The sequence below is a fragment of the Haemaphysalis longicornis genome, unplaced genomic scaffold, assembly GCF_048455015.1.
Source record: "Haemaphysalis longicornis isolate Haplotype H1 unplaced genomic scaffold, Haemaphysalis longicornis Haplotype H1 scaffold_5, whole genome shotgun sequence".
NCBI classification, from domain to species: Eukaryota; Metazoa; Arthropoda; class Arachnida; order Ixodida; family Ixodidae; genus Haemaphysalis; species Haemaphysalis longicornis.
The window spans coordinates 183,779,727-183,796,832 of record NW_027526385.1 but is presented as its reverse complement, the minus strand read 5'-3'; the positions used below and the strand labels follow the sequence as shown (position 1 = coordinate 183,796,832).

The following is a 17,106-nucleotide window of genomic DNA, read 5'->3' as shown; positions in this document are numbered from 1 at the left end:
ATGATGTCTTCACGTGGACCTACCGCGACAGTTGTGGCCAGGTTGTCGGTAAACGTGGCGTCTGTGTAATGTGTGTCATGTGATGGGCTGGAAGAGGTGGCTGACGCGCTTTAGAAACTATCTGGAGGAGCCGTCTGAAGATGCGCGGTAAGAAGGCAAACCCCTCATGAATACCTTGCCCCAACCCTCCGAAACCCCAGACCAGGAAGGAATGCTAAAATATCACACGTATCCGCTTTCTTTCCGAAAATGATATTTAAAGATGATAGCGGACTTTTTAACAGCGGATCTGTTGTACAAGCCATGTTTGGGTGTTGCAGCAAAAAATACCAAGAAAATGCAGTGTGCTCGTGAGCGCGCCTCTCGCGGCGACCGCCGAGCGTTCCCGGCGCGCGCAGTGGCTTCAGCAAAAAAAGAAAAAGCAAGTACTCCAGCGCTGCTGTCAAGCGCTACCGCGAATGTAATGCTTTGCTCGAGGAATACGACGATGTCGATGCATAGGCCGATGACTACTACTAGCGCAGTGCAGAGCAACTACAGAACATGTAAATAAACATATTCCAACTTTTACAGATGCGTGGTGATGTGCCCTTCAGTGCTCACGCAGAAAGAAAGCCTCCAGCTTCGCTATGGTTCAAGCATTGAGCGACTTAGTGCAAGCTTGGCCAGTTGAGCTGGTGGTAGTCTACAATGGTGAGGATGACATTGCATCTACTACCAATGATGTTCCGTAGTGGGAAGAAAAATTCCCCATTCTAGGTTCGAAAATTCCTTAGTTTTAGCACTTTTCTCCGCAGGTTTGTCGAGAATTCCCTGCAAAAGTTCCCTGCGTTCTCATTTTGCAGCTGAAAGATCTTTACATGGATTTCTGTTCGGTTGATGATGATGGGGCTATCCCCTTCGTATCTGGTGGGCTCAAGTTTGGCCCCCCTAGCCGTCGCTTCAAACTAACTGCGGGAAGAGTAGATTAGAAGGAAGGATATCATGCTCTCTCTGCATGGATTACGCGGTTCCCTATGAGTCAGCGTCCCCGTGTGCCGCACTCTCGTCTGAGTTTTCGGCCTTACGCAGCGCCACCTACGTCTACTTTTTGTAGCCTTCCGGAAACAGACGCCGTTCAGAGAATCAGTTTAAGCGGGAACTAAATTCCACTACATCTGTAGCTCAGCAGCATTTCACTATGCATTTCACGTTTTGTACGAAACAGTAAGTTAAAACGTGTCGTTGTTAGGTAATCGAGGTAATTTTACCTCAGCGCCGGGACTGCTGGCGCCATCTCTTGTTGACAGCACGCGGACTAAGGCGCACCCGAAATACTTTCTTTTATATTGCGCAGGAATACAAGCGAAGAGGCTTCAGCCCTTCAGCCGCCGCCGCGTCACGCTTTACTAGCTCTTCTCCGCGGAACGGTTGACCAGCAAGGACCCTATGTTCCAGCTTGACCTGGTGCAAAGGGCCCGCGCAGCCAGCCGCAGCCAGGGGATCCCGGACTAGGGATCCCCTCCACCGGGCGGGTGCCCTAACAACTGCACCTGTTGTTTTAATAAAGATTTGTTTCATTCATTCATTCCGCGGAACATTCTTTTTTATATGCACCCTCCGGTTTCATGAAGTGGATTAGAAACGGTCTTAGACGTTTGCGAAAACATGACTGCGGAGATTTGTACATAAATACGACGAAGTGTCTAAGGTGCTGTTTAATTAAAACAAAACAGTAATAAAGTATGCGCAGCCCTGTATTATTTCACGACTGCTAAAATTTACTGCATCTGTTAAATATTCCTTTTTTCCCTTTTGGCCAAAATTACAGCCGAAAATTCTCTGAAAAAGGGAAATTCCCCGCACGGAACATTGCTGTTCACCACTCGCCGTGAAGGAGATAGTCGATGCAATGCAAGTGTACGTCGACGCAAGAATGGCCCAGTTTTTCCTCTTCTCTCAGTTAGCGCCCATTTCCTGGCCAATCCCCCTGAGTGAGTATGAGCCTTTTTTTTTTGGTACCAACCAACCAATCTCCTACACAGCAGCCTTGTGTGCCCCCTCACGCAGAAGTGCAGCAGACCTGCTCATTCCTCACCGAGGCACCTCTTCTTCAATCATGGCAGAACTTCCGGCCATCCGGGATGGGTTATCCTCATTAGAGCCTCGATTACGCACAAACCCGCCGTCGTGCCTCAGCTGTACACAGACTCCAAACAGGCAGTCCGGGAACTCCGGCGCGTCACCAAGTCGCTCGACTTGACCTGCGATGTGCATCGGATTGTGAACTCATTTCCGTGCCTGTGGAATACACGTTCGACACCTGCCCACACTGACTCTGACGCGGCCTGCCATCCCCATATAATAACTAGGCCGCTACCCCTGCTGCAGTTGTGGCAGAGTGACACCCTCATCATCCACAAGGAGTCTCTCCGGCGCTCCACGCGTGCCCTTCTTCCTCCGCGTGGGTCGGACCTTCCTGGCGGTTTAACCCGCCGCAAGGAGGTTGCGCTTCGGAGAATCCGCGTGGGCGAAGCCTTGACCCCGGCGATAAAGGCCTCATGGGGGACGCACGTTTCCCCAGAAACATGCCCCTTCTGTAAAGCCCCTGCCATTGAAGCGACCCTGGACCACCTCCTGGGGACATGCTCGGGCCTCCAGGCAGCACGAGTCCGTCACATGAGGGCCCTTCGGTACCACCCAGGACGACCACTTGACCTTCGCCGCTGGACGCATGGTCCCCAACACCGGCCCCTCCCGGACTTCATTGTGGAGACGGGACTGCTGGACTGCATTTAGTTTATGCCAAAGGGCGTCTTTGCGTAATAAAAAAAGTTAAGCTTAACAATAATACTGACACCTAATGATACTGGCACTTAAATATGTGTCCAGCCATCCTCACCTACAACATCTTCGGCATTCAAGATTCCCTGAAGCTTTCATTTGCCAGTCCCAGGTAACGAACAGAATAGAATGACATTTATTAGCAGCTATGGCGCGAGTGGGTATGGGTAACAGAGTGGACACCGGAAGACAGGTCTTTAAGAAGGGGAAGGCCAATAACTCGATGGAGATACGGAATGAGGAAGTTCGGAGGCGAAGAATGGACTCGGGCAGCGCAGGACAGTAGTAAGTGGAGGTCAATGGGAAGGGCCTTCGTCCTGCATTGGGTCTGAGTTGGCTAATGATGATGACGACAACGACGACGATGACTATTATGATGATTATGATGAGATGATGGCGGTGGAGGCGCGAGGCCGCTTGGGAAAGAAGGCGGGTCGGAAAAAGTAAGACTCCAATAATATCCCATCATGCATATGGCGGCGTCACTGGAGAAGCTCTATAGAGTGAAGAAAGAATAAAGGCGCTTTGATCCAGTCCTCGTAAACTTCGGACCCATGCAGGCTGCTTTGTCAGGCGAGCTCCTGTGAGGCCTTCGCTGTGCCACACTGAATGTTCAGTGCTGGGGGTCAGCAGCCGGTAGGGGCGACGCAAACCTCCGGTGGCTCAAGTATCTCCCATTTATCCGTACATATTTCCTAAGTATAGTTCCTGAGGTAACTTTGGAGAGTTTGTGCCCTTGTCCTATACCTTTTTTATAGGGCACTCGTTACTCTTCAGATGAAGGAGCGTAGTTCCCGTGCATCCTTGTAATAAATCTTGGAACAGAGAAAGGCTAATTGTTGACTCCATTATTGCCCAAGCGCTTTAATCACCGCAGCAGTGGGGAATGTGTCAAGTGCATTTTTTGTAATCTATAAACTACCTGTATTAAGGTTCACTATATTACGAGAATCAGAAGGGATGTACAGTGGAGCGTAGCATGGCCACGAAGCCGTGCATGATGCCACGGACATACTGCTCGAGCTGTCACGGTCACTTGTACAAAAGCAGCCGTGACAATGTATCACGACAGTATACCATCGTGATACATTGAAATATGAACGTCATACGAAAGTAAAAAAAAAGCGGCATGGAGGATGCAGAGGGGAAGACAGCCGTTCGAATTGATTTTTCTACTGAATAAAGCCGCGTAAACGCAGTGAGAGCGGTGGAATCATGGCCTAGAGACTCCAGACTTCAATTTGCGCTAGTATTACCGCAATGTGTATACAAATCACTGAAGTGTCACTTTAATGACAAAGGCGCCCGTTCGCTTGCCTCACTGCCGCGTTATACGGATGTGCCGCAAGTACACAGTCGAGCACGATTTCAAGGTTATCGCGGGAGCGCAACGCGTTCAAATGAAGCGGACGAAACACAATCTTTACATGTATTCCATGCCAATTTCGTTATCGTCGGCGTGGACAAAAGGCAACCAAGTCTGTGCTTGATCACAACGAATGTAAAGCTGAAAACAGAAAGGGTGGCAAGTTGGTCGTGGGGGCCATTTTTGCAGCACGGAACAGGCAACAAGGGAGATAAGAGTGCGAAATCTTGATATTCATGGTTCCGAAATGAACCGTTAGACCCTGGCAGGCATGGCCAGTCCATGATCGCGCGTATAGCCTCCCAATCATGCTGGACTGCACTTTATAGTAGCTGATTAGAAAAATTATTCACCCATTTGCTAACAGAAAATCTAAAACACACAAATTTGGTGGTAAGCACGCAACTTCGTCCTCCACTTCCACCAGACAAACATGGGCGTACGCTCGCCGCTCACGAGCGCGTGCCCGCATAACCGCCTGCTCTTGGGCCGGACGAATCCCGCGGCCTACCCCCGGACTTGTGAGCGTGAATTCAGGTAATCATCATTAACAACTAAGCTAATAAAAGTGGTCTGTACTGTTAGCGCTTGGCATACACACATTGTACGTTCAAGTCAGTTCAGCGTTGATTGATCGATTGGTTGTAGGGTTTAACGCGTTGACGCAACCCAGGTGATGAAGCGCGCCGTAGTGGACGGCTCCGGATTAATTTTGACCCGCTGGGGATCTTTAACGTGCGCCGAAATCTCGAACACACGGGCGTTTTTGCTTTTCGCCTCCATCAGGAAAGCGGCCGCCGCGGCCCGGAGTTTTTTGAACCTTCGTTTGAACATCTCACAAGAAACATTGCCTTCCTACCTCCCCCCTGCCATCTTTTGCTTGAATCACCCCCCCCCACCCCCAATTCCACCCCCTCCGAAATGAATTCCTGGCTACGCCACTGATAGAGCTATCATGCGGCCTCTACTAAACCTGCGATCGTGAGGCGCTGTCTCAGTAGATGGCACGGGAGGAGGGCGAACGCGCCCTCTTAGGGCAGTGCAGGGTGTATAGGCTTTGCGTAGCTTCAAGTTCGAGAAGCTAAGAATAAAATGTGATTTGAGGGTGTTTGAGAGCAATGGATCAACGTTGGTGAACAGCTAAATATTTATTTCTGTAATACTGCCGACCTTTAAAACAGGGTTCTCGGGAGGACTGAGGGATGCAATATACAGGTGACGCAGCATAGATGAACACGCTAATGAAAGCAGTTCACTGGGGTACTGCCAGCGAACCATACACCACCTCTCACAAAATCAAGCGGGGGAGGAGCAAAATTTTACAACAGGACTGCACAACACGAGAGATAAACAAGAATAGATGCGTCGTTGCCTTCAACGACAAGACAACACACTGACCACATTAATCGCTTTTGAAACGGCATGTTAGAAACCGCCGCTGGACGAGCAGTAGGCTTTGCGACGCCCTGCGCGTATGCATGATAGTGCAGGAAAAGAACGAACAATGGGGTTGTAAATGAACAATTGTTTTAACGCTGATAGAAAATATTGAAGGGACGCACATTCCACAATGTCCGCTCTTCGCCTATTCCACTCACGAATGGTCCTCGGAAAAAAGAATTTTTTAAGGGCATCCGTTCTGCAAGGGAAGTCTTTTTTTTAGTGTTGTGAGCGTGTAGAACGGGCAACCACTGGTTCCATGTACGTATTTTTTATTTATGCCTTTTTTGTCATGGAAGAATTTGCTTGTCATAATACCGTATCGACAGTAAAGTATCTAACTGCGCGTTTTCTGAACGCACATTGGGTGATATACGCCAGCTATAACTGTTGTTAACAAATCGGATGGATTCTCGTTGTATGCTTCCTAATTTACCGATATTGTCCTGTGTGTGAGGATCCCAGACCACTGAGGCATATTCTAATATTGGTCGGACATAGGTTTTGTAGGCTAGTAGTTCGATTTCTTTTGTAGACGTTTTCAATGTCCTGAGATACCCGAAGGTGCGCATGGCTTCGTTTTTTTATGTACGTGACATCAAGAGCGTAGACGCACAGTGAGAGACTAGTAGGCTAACAATCAAATACGGAAAGAACAGTGGAGAATCAAAGTCATCCAAGGTAACCAAAAAAGAAGCAAGGCAGATAGAAACTAATAAATGCTGCCCTGCACATATATAACTATGTTTTATTTTAATTTTTTTTCTCCATTTATTTGTTTCTATCTGCCTTGCTTCTGGACACCAGAAAGGGTAATTTCTCTACGATAATTCTAAGGGCAGTGCTTTGCTTTTCGAGGCCAGGGCAGGTTGCTTGAGAACTAAGAGCTTTCGGGGGAAGTATACACGAAATGATGGGGTATGCGTGGTCTGTGGAAAAGAAACAGAAACTTCGCGCCGCATAGTGTTGGAGCGTGATAACTGGGGCATATTTTCTAGCGCAAAAGAGGCGGGGATTTGGGGAAGAATACAGACGGGCGAATACGGACGAATAGCCTGTGTCCCGTCCGTATTCTTCTTCAAGTCCCCGTCTTTTTCGCGCTAGAAAACATGCCCCAGTTATCCCAGTACCAACTTGCCCAACTTCCCGCACTAGTTGGAGTGTGAGTGTATCTATCCAAATCTACATGAAGGAAATATCCTTCTTCCAGAAGCCCTAGGATTGAAGGGTAGCACCGAGGGAGTTAACTTCAAGCCTGTCGAGGCGACGAATACTGGTTGACGAAAAACAGATGGGAATATTGTCTAGGACAGCTACCACCTGTAGCAGAAAAAAACTGTGGTTCATTCCTCTGTCATAGGACTCGGTAAAACACAAAAGTGAAATGTGCAGCGAAATGTGCAGGTGAGCATGATTTGCGGGCCGGCGGCTGTCTTCCGGGTGTGCTTTGCGAGCGACGTCCTGCTGTCGGGTCGCTTCAGCAAAGGTGTACAGGCGTCATTTCCGTGAAGGATATGACGTCAGTGAAATCTTGATGTATTCCGGCATAACACACTTTCTTGTTAAAGTATAAAACCCGAAAACGAACAACCCGAAGTATAACGTACTGTTTAGTACTAAAGGTTGCTTCCCCGCAAGAAGACCCTGTGTGCAGGGGTGCACCCTTTACAGGCCGCTTGCTTCGTTGTACTCGCGTCACTTCCGCGACGGATATGACGTAAGTGAAATCTTTGTGTATCCAGGAATAAAACACTTTCGTGTTAAAAAAGTACTTTGAGGCTACCCTAAGAGCAGCGCTAGAATTAAGCTAAGCGTATAAAACATATATTAGTCTAAGGTACGATGACCTGTCATTACCCCGTTACAAAGGGGATACCATTAGCACTCATCATAAATCATCATCGCGGGCATGCATCGGCCTTAAGGGGCATGCGCCTTAACGTTAATTTTTGAACTTTAACATCGTAAACCGGTGCCCGCAGCTTCGCGTACTGTCGGCCACAAAATAAAGCGGACCAATTGAGCGGTGCGGGATAACTTCCGGCGCGACGCCTTCCGGCCGAGCGCCTGCTGTCGATATAGCCAAGGGCGCTTGTGCGTTCTAGTTTTGTCAATGAACGTCAGTTAGCTCGATCTCGGTCACAGCGCTTTTTCTCTCTCGAATGCGGCACCCGGCGGCGCCTCGCGCGGCGCTTCGAGCGAGCGGCGCATTTGTGGCAGCGGCCGAGAGCGTGTAACATGCGCTGTTGGGACTGGGCATCCCACCGCACGATCCCGATGTTGTGACTCGCATCCAGCTTGTCACCAAAGTTGGTAATCAACCATCCCGACGCTGTCACCGCTGTTGGGACTGGGCCCTCTCACCGCAGCCACCAATGTGGCGACTCACCGGTGTAGCGTCGCTGCCTTGCTCCGTCCGCTATCGACGCGGCGCAGAGCAGATCGATTAAAGGGACATTGAAGTGATTTGTAAACATTGCGGGATTAGTAGCGCAAATTGTAGTTCGGAGTCCGTAGGCATTGTTTCGACCACTCTGGCCGCGTTTACGCGAATTTATTTAGTAGAAAAATCAATTAGAAAATGCTGTCCTTCTCTCTTTACGCTCGCCCATTTTCTGTGGCGTTTTCGTGTGACGTCAGCAGGAGATGAGCTGGAAAATGGCTGCGCTACTGCACGGTTCGCCGACCAGCCGACCTACCGATCGAGTCAGTCGGCCCAGCGTTTCGTCCGCCTGCCGCCGGCGGGTCGTCGCTATTCGCTCGCTCAATTGAAACCAAGCCAGAACACCTTTGTGAATGAAAGAATGTGCCTTACCTTAATTTGTTAGTTTGTACACTGTGTCAAACTGAGAGTCCGGATCGCTCCACACAAGCGCTGCACAAGTGCACATGCGACGCTTCGCTGACTTTACGCTAGTAGGAAAATCTAAGGCCAATTGAAGGCGGGAGAAGAGTCAGCGAAGTCAATATAGGTACTAAGAAAATAAAATCACCTGAAACTTTTACCGTACAGCGCAAAACTATACTCCGTTTCATACATCAGGTGCAACGCTGTCAAAGCTAGCGCTCCTGTTTGCGCTGTGTGCTTCCGCGACCAAAAGTAGTGGGTTGGTTGCGGTGCGCCAGATACAATAAATGCTTCCCCGGCAACCTTAAAGCATAAATATTTATCATCAGCTTGACAAAAAACGCCCGTGTTGCCGGGCAAACGATCGAAATATGCGAGTCTGTATTTTATGTTTGTCGCTTTTGTATCAGGTTTTCGCTCTCCGAGCAACCTTGAACGCCGTTTTTTGTTTACTCTGAGGCAGCGTTGAAAAAATGGCGTCCAGCTCTCGGGCTTCGACCACGTCTCCTGTACGTATTTTTTCGAGGGTTTGCGCATCAAAGTTGTCAAAGAACGCCAAGCAAGTAATTGCAAATGTGTGCGCCCATACCAGGGTGCGTTTCCCGGTGAAATCTGTGCAGGAAGTACTGAGTGTTGTGAGCGAGTACACCGGAGTATCTCACCGTACCGTGGCGAAATTGAAGGTGGAGTGTCTGCATGGGAATTTGGTGTCTCCAAAGAGAAGTCCTCGCGACGTGACGATATCAAGCACGCGGACCGTCAAGCATGACAGCTTCACAGTCCATGCCATCTGTCTGAATGTGAAGAGCATGTACGCCAAGAGGGAGATCCCGACACTAGACAGTGTGCGAAAGGCTGTCCATGAAGACGACGACTTGCCGAACTTCACGAAAACCACCTTGTGGAGGTTAATGAAGGACATGGGCTTCACCTATGATAGGAGAATACGGAATCTTGGCATCATTGTCTGGCGCCGCAGGTACCTGCGGGCGATCAAGGAATTCCGAAGGCAGGGCAGGGGTAATCGTTGATGAACTTCCCAGCAATGTGTGTCCTGTCAGTAGTGGCGGCTTTGTTCACCAGGGTCAACCGGTAGAGCTGGAGCGTGGACACCTTTCTATCCAGCCTGCTCGCGCTTCTTCATGCTGCGCCGATTCCCCGAAAAGGCTTTGTTACCGCGACAAAGCAAACTGTGTTTCCTCGTCGTGTGGTTTTGTTTGTGGAGTTTAACGTCACCAAGTGACCCGTGCTATGAAAGACATTACATTGTAGTGCTGTCCTGTTCGGTCGTGAAGTGTATACAGCTGGAGCAGTCATATAACCTCTGCAAAAACTGGGTGGGAGAAAGGAAGGAAAGTAAGAAGTCGGAACCCACCAGGAAATCAACCAGAGGTCCTCTTCTATAAATAAAGTTTGTTTTTTAAACCGCGAAAGTCAGCCTCCTCTTGGAATATTTGTGTATGACACACAATCCGTATTGCCCCTGTATGCATTTATGTATGGCAACAAATCTCCAACTCATGAGCTAGTACTGTTATTTGTCACAGCATTAACCTATACCATAGAAATTTCCTTGACTCAGAAAAACGGGCCATATCAGGGTTCCCTATGTAAAAACAATTGACCTATCCATGATTGTCTTGCGAATAAGGGCCTAGCTTAAAGAGCTCTTTCTCCAATCACAAACGAAGATATAACTCTTGCTTCCGGGGTGAAATATTGCAGTGAAGAAATAAATCACGCACAAGAATTCACAAAAATGTTGCATATATTCGGACTGGAAAGGGGCGAATAAGAAATTTAAAATATATATTATGCGTTTCTGTGCCATAAATCAGTATTCTAAGGTACAGAAATCTGCTTTCTGTCCTTTCCCATGAATAACAAATCACATGTTATTCGCACCAAGAGCTTCGGCTACTCCAGAGTGCAGTGCCAAAGCCGGTTCCAAACTGTTTCGGTAAAAACTGAACCCGTTGCTCTGCTGGCGGCCCGGTATATTCAATAACATGCTGAGTGTGTTAAGAGAGGCCCATAAAGAAGTGGATCGTCAGGGCAACAGCAAAAACGAAAGCTGAAAGTGAACACCTGTTCGTAATTCACCCTGGTTAGAGCAGCTGTGCTAAATTATTAATGAATTAACGTGTTTTTCTTACGCAAAGTTCTCGCTAGAATCAACGAGGTAGCTGACAATGGTATAGAATCGCGACAAAATAGCAATTGCTGGTCAAACATCGGTATGCATCCAGAACCCATACGTGCAGTTCATTTCCGCATGCGCGTAGTGTTTAAGTTACTAGGAACGAAATAAGATTTAGAATCGAACTCGCAGAAGATGTGATAAAAGAAAAAAGAAACGTCGGAACGCGGTTTCGAACCCATGTACTTGAAAATTCAGCGTCTTTTCTCCAGAGCGACGCGTTAGACCACTCGGCTACAAAACAGCGCGGAGCGATACACCTCCTTTCTTTGTGGACTACTTGTGTAGCCTTCACAGCGTTGCACTTGATGTATGAAACGGAGTATAGGGAGCAGGAAGCACTTTTTGCGCTGGGTAAACAAGCACAGCGGTCAGCAGCACGACCGCACATCTGCGAACGCTTTTCCGTCAAAGAAATGCAATTGCTAGACGTGAGATTTGTGGAAGTTTGGGGGAGACTTACTGCAGGAGTGATATACAACAAATAGTCACATAAAGTACTTAAAATGCTTAAAATAAATAAAAGTGTAAACTGGTCATACATTAGGAACCTTATATATCCGAACCGGTCAGCGTCGGCTCGTGGCCTGAGGAAGAAGAAGAAGACGCCGTTCGGAACGGCTGTGTCTTTTCATGCTCTCAGCTGGAAACAGCGCATCGGTCACTGACCGAGGTACTACTTCGTCTGAAACTAATATGGATAACTACAAGATCATTCTTCCTCGTCTCCCAACCGGTAACGTTGTCTTGAATACCGGTTTCCTGCATGCGGACTTGAAAGGCCGTCCTTACCGGGCTCCTGACTTTAGGGATGCGTTGGCTCGCGTTATCAACCTCCGTGATGTGTTGTGCATCGGACAATATCAAATGAGTCACGTTTGGATGCTTACCTGCGTCTCCAACAGTGTCAAGCAAAAGCTAGTCCAGCTCGAGCACATCACCGTCAAGGGACTAAAGTGTATGGTGTTTGATCCGGAAACGAGAAACATCAAAATGAAGCTACTTTGGGTGCCGCGCCATTTGGACAACCGGAGGATTGCTGAAGCGCTGGAACCATTCGGAACTACCCAGTCTGTTGCTAGAGAGATGTGGAGGTGTCCAGGAATGGACCACATGGAGACCGGAGCTCGGGAGGTGTCCCTCACATTGAAGGATGGCGTCTCGGTCACTGACATACCGCACATGATGGACATTTATGGGAGCCAGTGCCTTGTACTGGTCCCTGGCAGACCACCTCTTTGTCTGCGTTGCAACAGGATTGGGCACGTACGGCGGCAGTGTCGTACCCCACGGTGCACCGAGTGTCGTCGGTATGGCCACACCGCAGAAAGGTGTGTCATGACATATGCGGACAAGCTCCGACAAGGTCACGAATTACCAACTGATGAAGATGTGTCCGCTCATGTCATGGATGTCACGGAGGTAGTGGACGCATCGGGGGAAGTTAACCAGCCAGTGTTGGCTGGACCTCCCGAGGCTGTGCCAACAAATCCTGCAGCGGGGAAGAGTGAGCAAGTGGAGCCCCATACGGTGCCACCTGGTCAAGTGATAAGTGGATCGACAAGTGATGAGCAGGGGGAGCCGATTGGCATGGATTCCGCGACTCCCATTGACGCCTTGGAGGAAGACCATGCTTCAGTACCACTGCCTGCCAGCGATGATGAGAGGAGCGACTTGTCTCCCGGTGACGTTAGGGACGATGCTTCCGTTACTTGCCCCATGGAGATTGCTTCATCATCTTGGGCGGATGCTGTGGCTTTGCCTGACGACGTTCCGGGTGGTAGCAGCGGGCCGATGAAAAGGCCTGCTCCTGTGGATGGCGAGAAGGCATCCATCGCGGGCAAAAAGCAGGCGTCCACCGTACTGGACTCCTCCGACGCTGCTGTTCTGGCTAGTGGTCTTGTGCCGCTGGCTGGTTCCAAAAAGCCAGGAAAGGTACTGTCATCCAAGGCCATCCGCAAGGGTGGTTTATCTGGAGGTGACAAGGACACGTGAGATGCTCCCACAGTATGGCAAGTGTCACAGCACTGCACGCTGCCACACTTAATGTGAGAGGCTTGAGGAACAGGAGACGACAGTACCAGCTTTTGCGCCTCCTTAAACGGATGGACGTGAGCATTGCGGCCATTCAGGAAACAAAGCTCTGTGGAGATGAGGACATATCGGCAGCATTAGAGCCCTTCTTAGAGCAGTACAGTGTTTGTGTTAGCCACTCCGCAGGCTTGTCTGGGGGATGCTTTGTCTTCATCAGCAAGGGCATAGGGTTTTCTTGTCTCTCGTGTAGCACCGATACTTCGGGGCGGTTTATTTGCTGTGACCTTGTCATTGCAGGTGTTGAGTGGCGTGTCATTTGCCTCTACGCCCCCGTGAACTGTCGTGAGCGTACGTCGTTTTTTCTGTCGGTTCGGGATTTTCTACGTACGCAAAAAAAAGTCCTCCTCATGGGGGACTTCAATTGTGTATGTAATGTGCAGGATCGTTCTAGGCTTAGCGTGCAATATGACCGCAGCGCAGCCATCCTGGCTGATCTAGTGCACGAGCATGGTCTTGTTGATGTTGGAGAGAGGAAAGGGAGTTCCGTGCACTTCACTCACTTTCAGTGTACCTCGAATGCACGCCTGGATCGAATTTACATTTCTGCAGAAGAAGTTTCTGGGATTTCCGACTATACTGTGCGCCCTATTTTTTTCACCGATCACTGTATGGTATCTGTTTACTTCGGTAGCTCAAAGCCGCGTGGTGTGCTGCCTCAGTGGGATCTATGGAAGCTCAACGTCTCCTTATTGGCCGATGAAATCTTTTGCAGAAGTATTTCGTAGTGTTTACACAACACTTTTGCAATAGCTGAGCTTTCATTATATCAACATTGGGATCTTTTTAAGCAAGAGGTGCGAAACTTGGCTATAGAAGAGTCAGCTCGTCTTGCGTTTCTAAAACGCTTTCATGTTCGTGAACTTTCCCGTACACTGGTGGACCTTCACGAACTGGAGGCAGCAATGCCTGGATCAAGTATAGATGAAATTGGCGTAACTAAAGGACAATTGCAGCAATATGTTACTGAAAAATACCACGGTGCATTAATTCGGTCCAGAACACGAAGGTTTTATGACAGTTATCCCACTCGCCGTTCGCTGTGTGATGAGCGCCAATCGGCTCTTGCAAAGGAGATAATTGAGATTAATTATAATGGTACTAGGTATACTGACTCAGCTGATATTGCCGGTGCATTCCATGCTCATTACAGCAGGTTATTTGGTGGGTCCAATGTTGTGGGTCAAGAGCGTGGCTTTCATTCTCTCATTGGGGCACTTCCAAGGCTTGCGGATGATGAGTGTGCCGGGGTTTCCGGCCCTATTACACTGGAAGAGGTTAAGATTGCCATCTCTTCGCTTAAGACAAACAAGACCCCTGGACCGGATGGACTGAGCGGGGAATTTTATCAGAAGTTTTCTGATATCCTCGCTCCAGTCCTCTTGGGCATATTCATAGCCGCATACGATCACGGTGTTTTGCCCCCTACCTTTTACTTAGGGCACACAGTGTTAATACCAAAAACTGCGGATGAACACAAGCTGAGATCTGTAGAGGGCTATCGGCCAACCTCTCTCTGCAATGTTGACTATAAAATATTCGCCAAAGTTTTATCTAACCGTCTTCAACACGTAATTTCTAGTTTAGTTGGTTCTCACCAAACGTGCGGTATTCGGAACAGAAGTATTCAAACGAATATACATATTGCTCGTTCTATATTGGAATGCGTGTCTGATTCGGTTGAACAGGTGGCCCTTATCCAAATTGACCTTGCGAAAGCATTTGATCGGGTGTCTCACGACTTTTTATTTGCACTTTTGGAAGCGGCTAATGTAGGTGATGTGCTATATAGAGGCATTCAGCTTTGCTACAAGAATTGCACTACACAACTTGTCGTCAATCGCATCCTCTCGAAGCCAGTTCAGATCAGATCGTCTGTTAGACAGGGCTGTCCTCTATCGCCGCTACTGTTTTCACTGTACATAGAGCCTCTTTGTGTTAGCATACAAAAGAGTCGAAGAGTACGTGGTTTTTCGTTAGCGTCATGTGAAGTTAAAGTTCTTGCGTATGCTGATGACATTGCCTATTTTTGTGTTGACAAGCGTAGTGTTCACGAAGCCCTTGCATTGACTAAGGAGTTTTGTGACGTGTCTGGAGCGGTCATGAATATGGAGAAAACTAAGGGGTTTTGGCTTGGCCTGTGGGGAACCAAACCTTCCAAATTTGCAGGTATTAATTGGGACAGCACACCGCTTGAGTACCTTGGCGTGCCTTTGCACCAAATAAGGAACTCAGGACCACACTGGTCTTCAGCACTCACGCATGTCAAGCGTGCCTCGCAGGCATGGATGGGGCGAGAACTTTCTGTATTTGCCCGTGCGCAAGTCTGCAATGTCTTCTTGGTAGCAAAGCTTGTTTATGTGCTTCAGGTACTGCACTGTGCGCGGGCGAAAGTCCAGGCTCTACACAGAGTGTTTGCTACCTTCGTGTGGGGTTCTGAATGGGAGCCAATGCGCAGAGATAATTTGTTTCTTCCTTTACGGTCTGGTGGTGTTGGGTTAATGCATTTGTTTGTGCACCAACTTGTGTCTCGGTTTTTCTTCTACAAGTCGGCGGAGCATCCATTTTTACGTACTGTAATTCAAGAGCGCATAAGTTACCATTTGCCGTTTCTCCTTGTTTCTACGGGTGAGGTCAACCAAAAGCCGCCATGGGGTTTTCTAAAAGAAGTTGTAGATACTTTTCATTTCCTTACTGCGCGGTTTTCTCTGGAGTACCTGTTTAGTCTTTCAAGGACAGCTATGACGAACACTTTAATTCATAATCTATTCCCCGTGCCTCTTTATCGCCAGCCATACTTGCGGGACCATACGAATAATGTTTTAGACCGTTTCAAGCGTATGTGCGTGCCGCCAAATGCTAAAACGTTTTTCTTTAAGCTTCATTCGCAAACGCTTCCAGTTAAAACATGGCTGCGAGACAAAGGAATGTCGATCCCTTGGTCAGACAATTGCCGCTTGTGCAACCAACCAGAAACTATTGACCACTGTTTTGTGCTGTGCCGTGACGCGGTGTTTTTCTGGGACGTTTTGCAACGGACACTAAAAAAGGACATTGACATCACCCCATACACCATTCGCTTCTTGCCATTTGAGGACGTTAATCGGGTGCCGTATGACGTTTTTGTGCTCCTAGGTTTGTTTAGCTTGTGGAAGTGCCGCATGACTGATCGGCATGCTGAACCCCCTAGGCCGACCAAGGTCATTTTTCGGGAACAGGCGGCGTTGGTACGGAGCGTTTACGTCGCGCAGAGTGATCCATCAGAGTGGCTGCATCTTTTGGATGCGTGCGTTTGCTTGCCTGAGTTTTGAATTGGTGCCGACCTTTGTTAGACTGACGGGCTTACCCTTTTCTGTCTGTTAGTGTTTATATTGTGTGTCAATTGTCTTGGCTGACTTCTCTCTAAAATTTCCATGTATGAAAGAAAAAAAAAAGCGTCGGCTCGTGGCCTAGCGGTCTGAGGCGCTGGAATTTGTTTTGAAAGTCGCAAGTTCAAATCCCCGAGGTTACATGTTTTTTTTTTTTTTTTTTGTAAGTTGATTTTTTCGTATGCGGCCGATGTTTTCCGAACTGAGTTCACCGTTTTTGGGCCGAAACGTTCACTGCTCCACGAGCGAGATCGCAGAACGCGCGCATACTGACAATGACGCGCTAGCGAGTTCTCGTTGGCGTGCTGTTGCCACAAGCACCGACTGCTTGCGGGCAGTGGGTCCAGGCCTGAATCAGCACACCCTTGGCCTGGTGCGAACTAGCTTTTTACGAACATACATGAGTGAGGCAAGCTCCAAATATGCGGGAAAAGCGCATGGCATTTGAGAGTCTGCGGTGACGCGGAGGGCGTTCATCCACTGCGTAGGCCTCGTCTAGTGATTTCTACGATTCCAAGCCGCCCTACGATTCCAAGACATTTGACAGCCGACAACATGGCAGAAGCGCGGTATGGCGATAATTGAGAAATCGAGAATGCCCATCCAACAACGCCATCAGATGTCAAGCATGTTGTTTTACAGAACCGACACCGAAACTTTTTATTGCTAACCTTGGGCATCGTCCAATCACGGTGCCCCCCCCCCCTCCTGACGTCACAGCCTTTAGTTGGTGCGGCCGCCGCAAACCGCGCATAGTAGTTTTTCTTCTTTCGCGTTTTGTAAAATAATTACCGATTTGTCAACCGGATAAACGATGAATAGTGTGTTAATTTGAGCCAGTCTACACAGTGCAAGCAAAAACGGGAGCTTGACAAATTCACTTCAGTGTCCCTTTAAGTTCTCGAGCCGAAGAAAAGTTGAAGCAACATTTATATGCAGTCTGTAAAAGGGTAAACAAAATTCAGAGCTC

At 48.5% G+C, this 17,106-nt stretch overlaps 2 protein-coding genes across 2 annotated transcripts in view; one reads left to right on the top strand and one right to left on the bottom strand.

Annotated features, from left to right (window-relative positions):
- LOC144138877 (uncharacterized) overlaps positions 1-17,106 on the bottom strand; it is a 62,990-nt gene that overhangs the window by 21,940 nt on the left and 23,944 nt on the right. The gene's annotated exons all lie outside the window — the stretch shown is intronic.
- On the top strand, positions 11,545-12,672 carry LOC144138965 (uncharacterized). Its single transcript, XM_077671470.1, has one exon. The coding sequence runs from the start codon at positions 11,545-11,547 to the stop codon at positions 12,670-12,672; it is 1,128 nt and encodes a 375-aa protein (XP_077527596.1).

Coding starts and splice junctions, on each gene's coding strand:
- LOC144138965 (XM_077671470.1), top strand. CDS start 11,545: ATGAGTCACGTTTGGATGCTTACCTGCGTCTCCAACAGTGTCAAGCAA.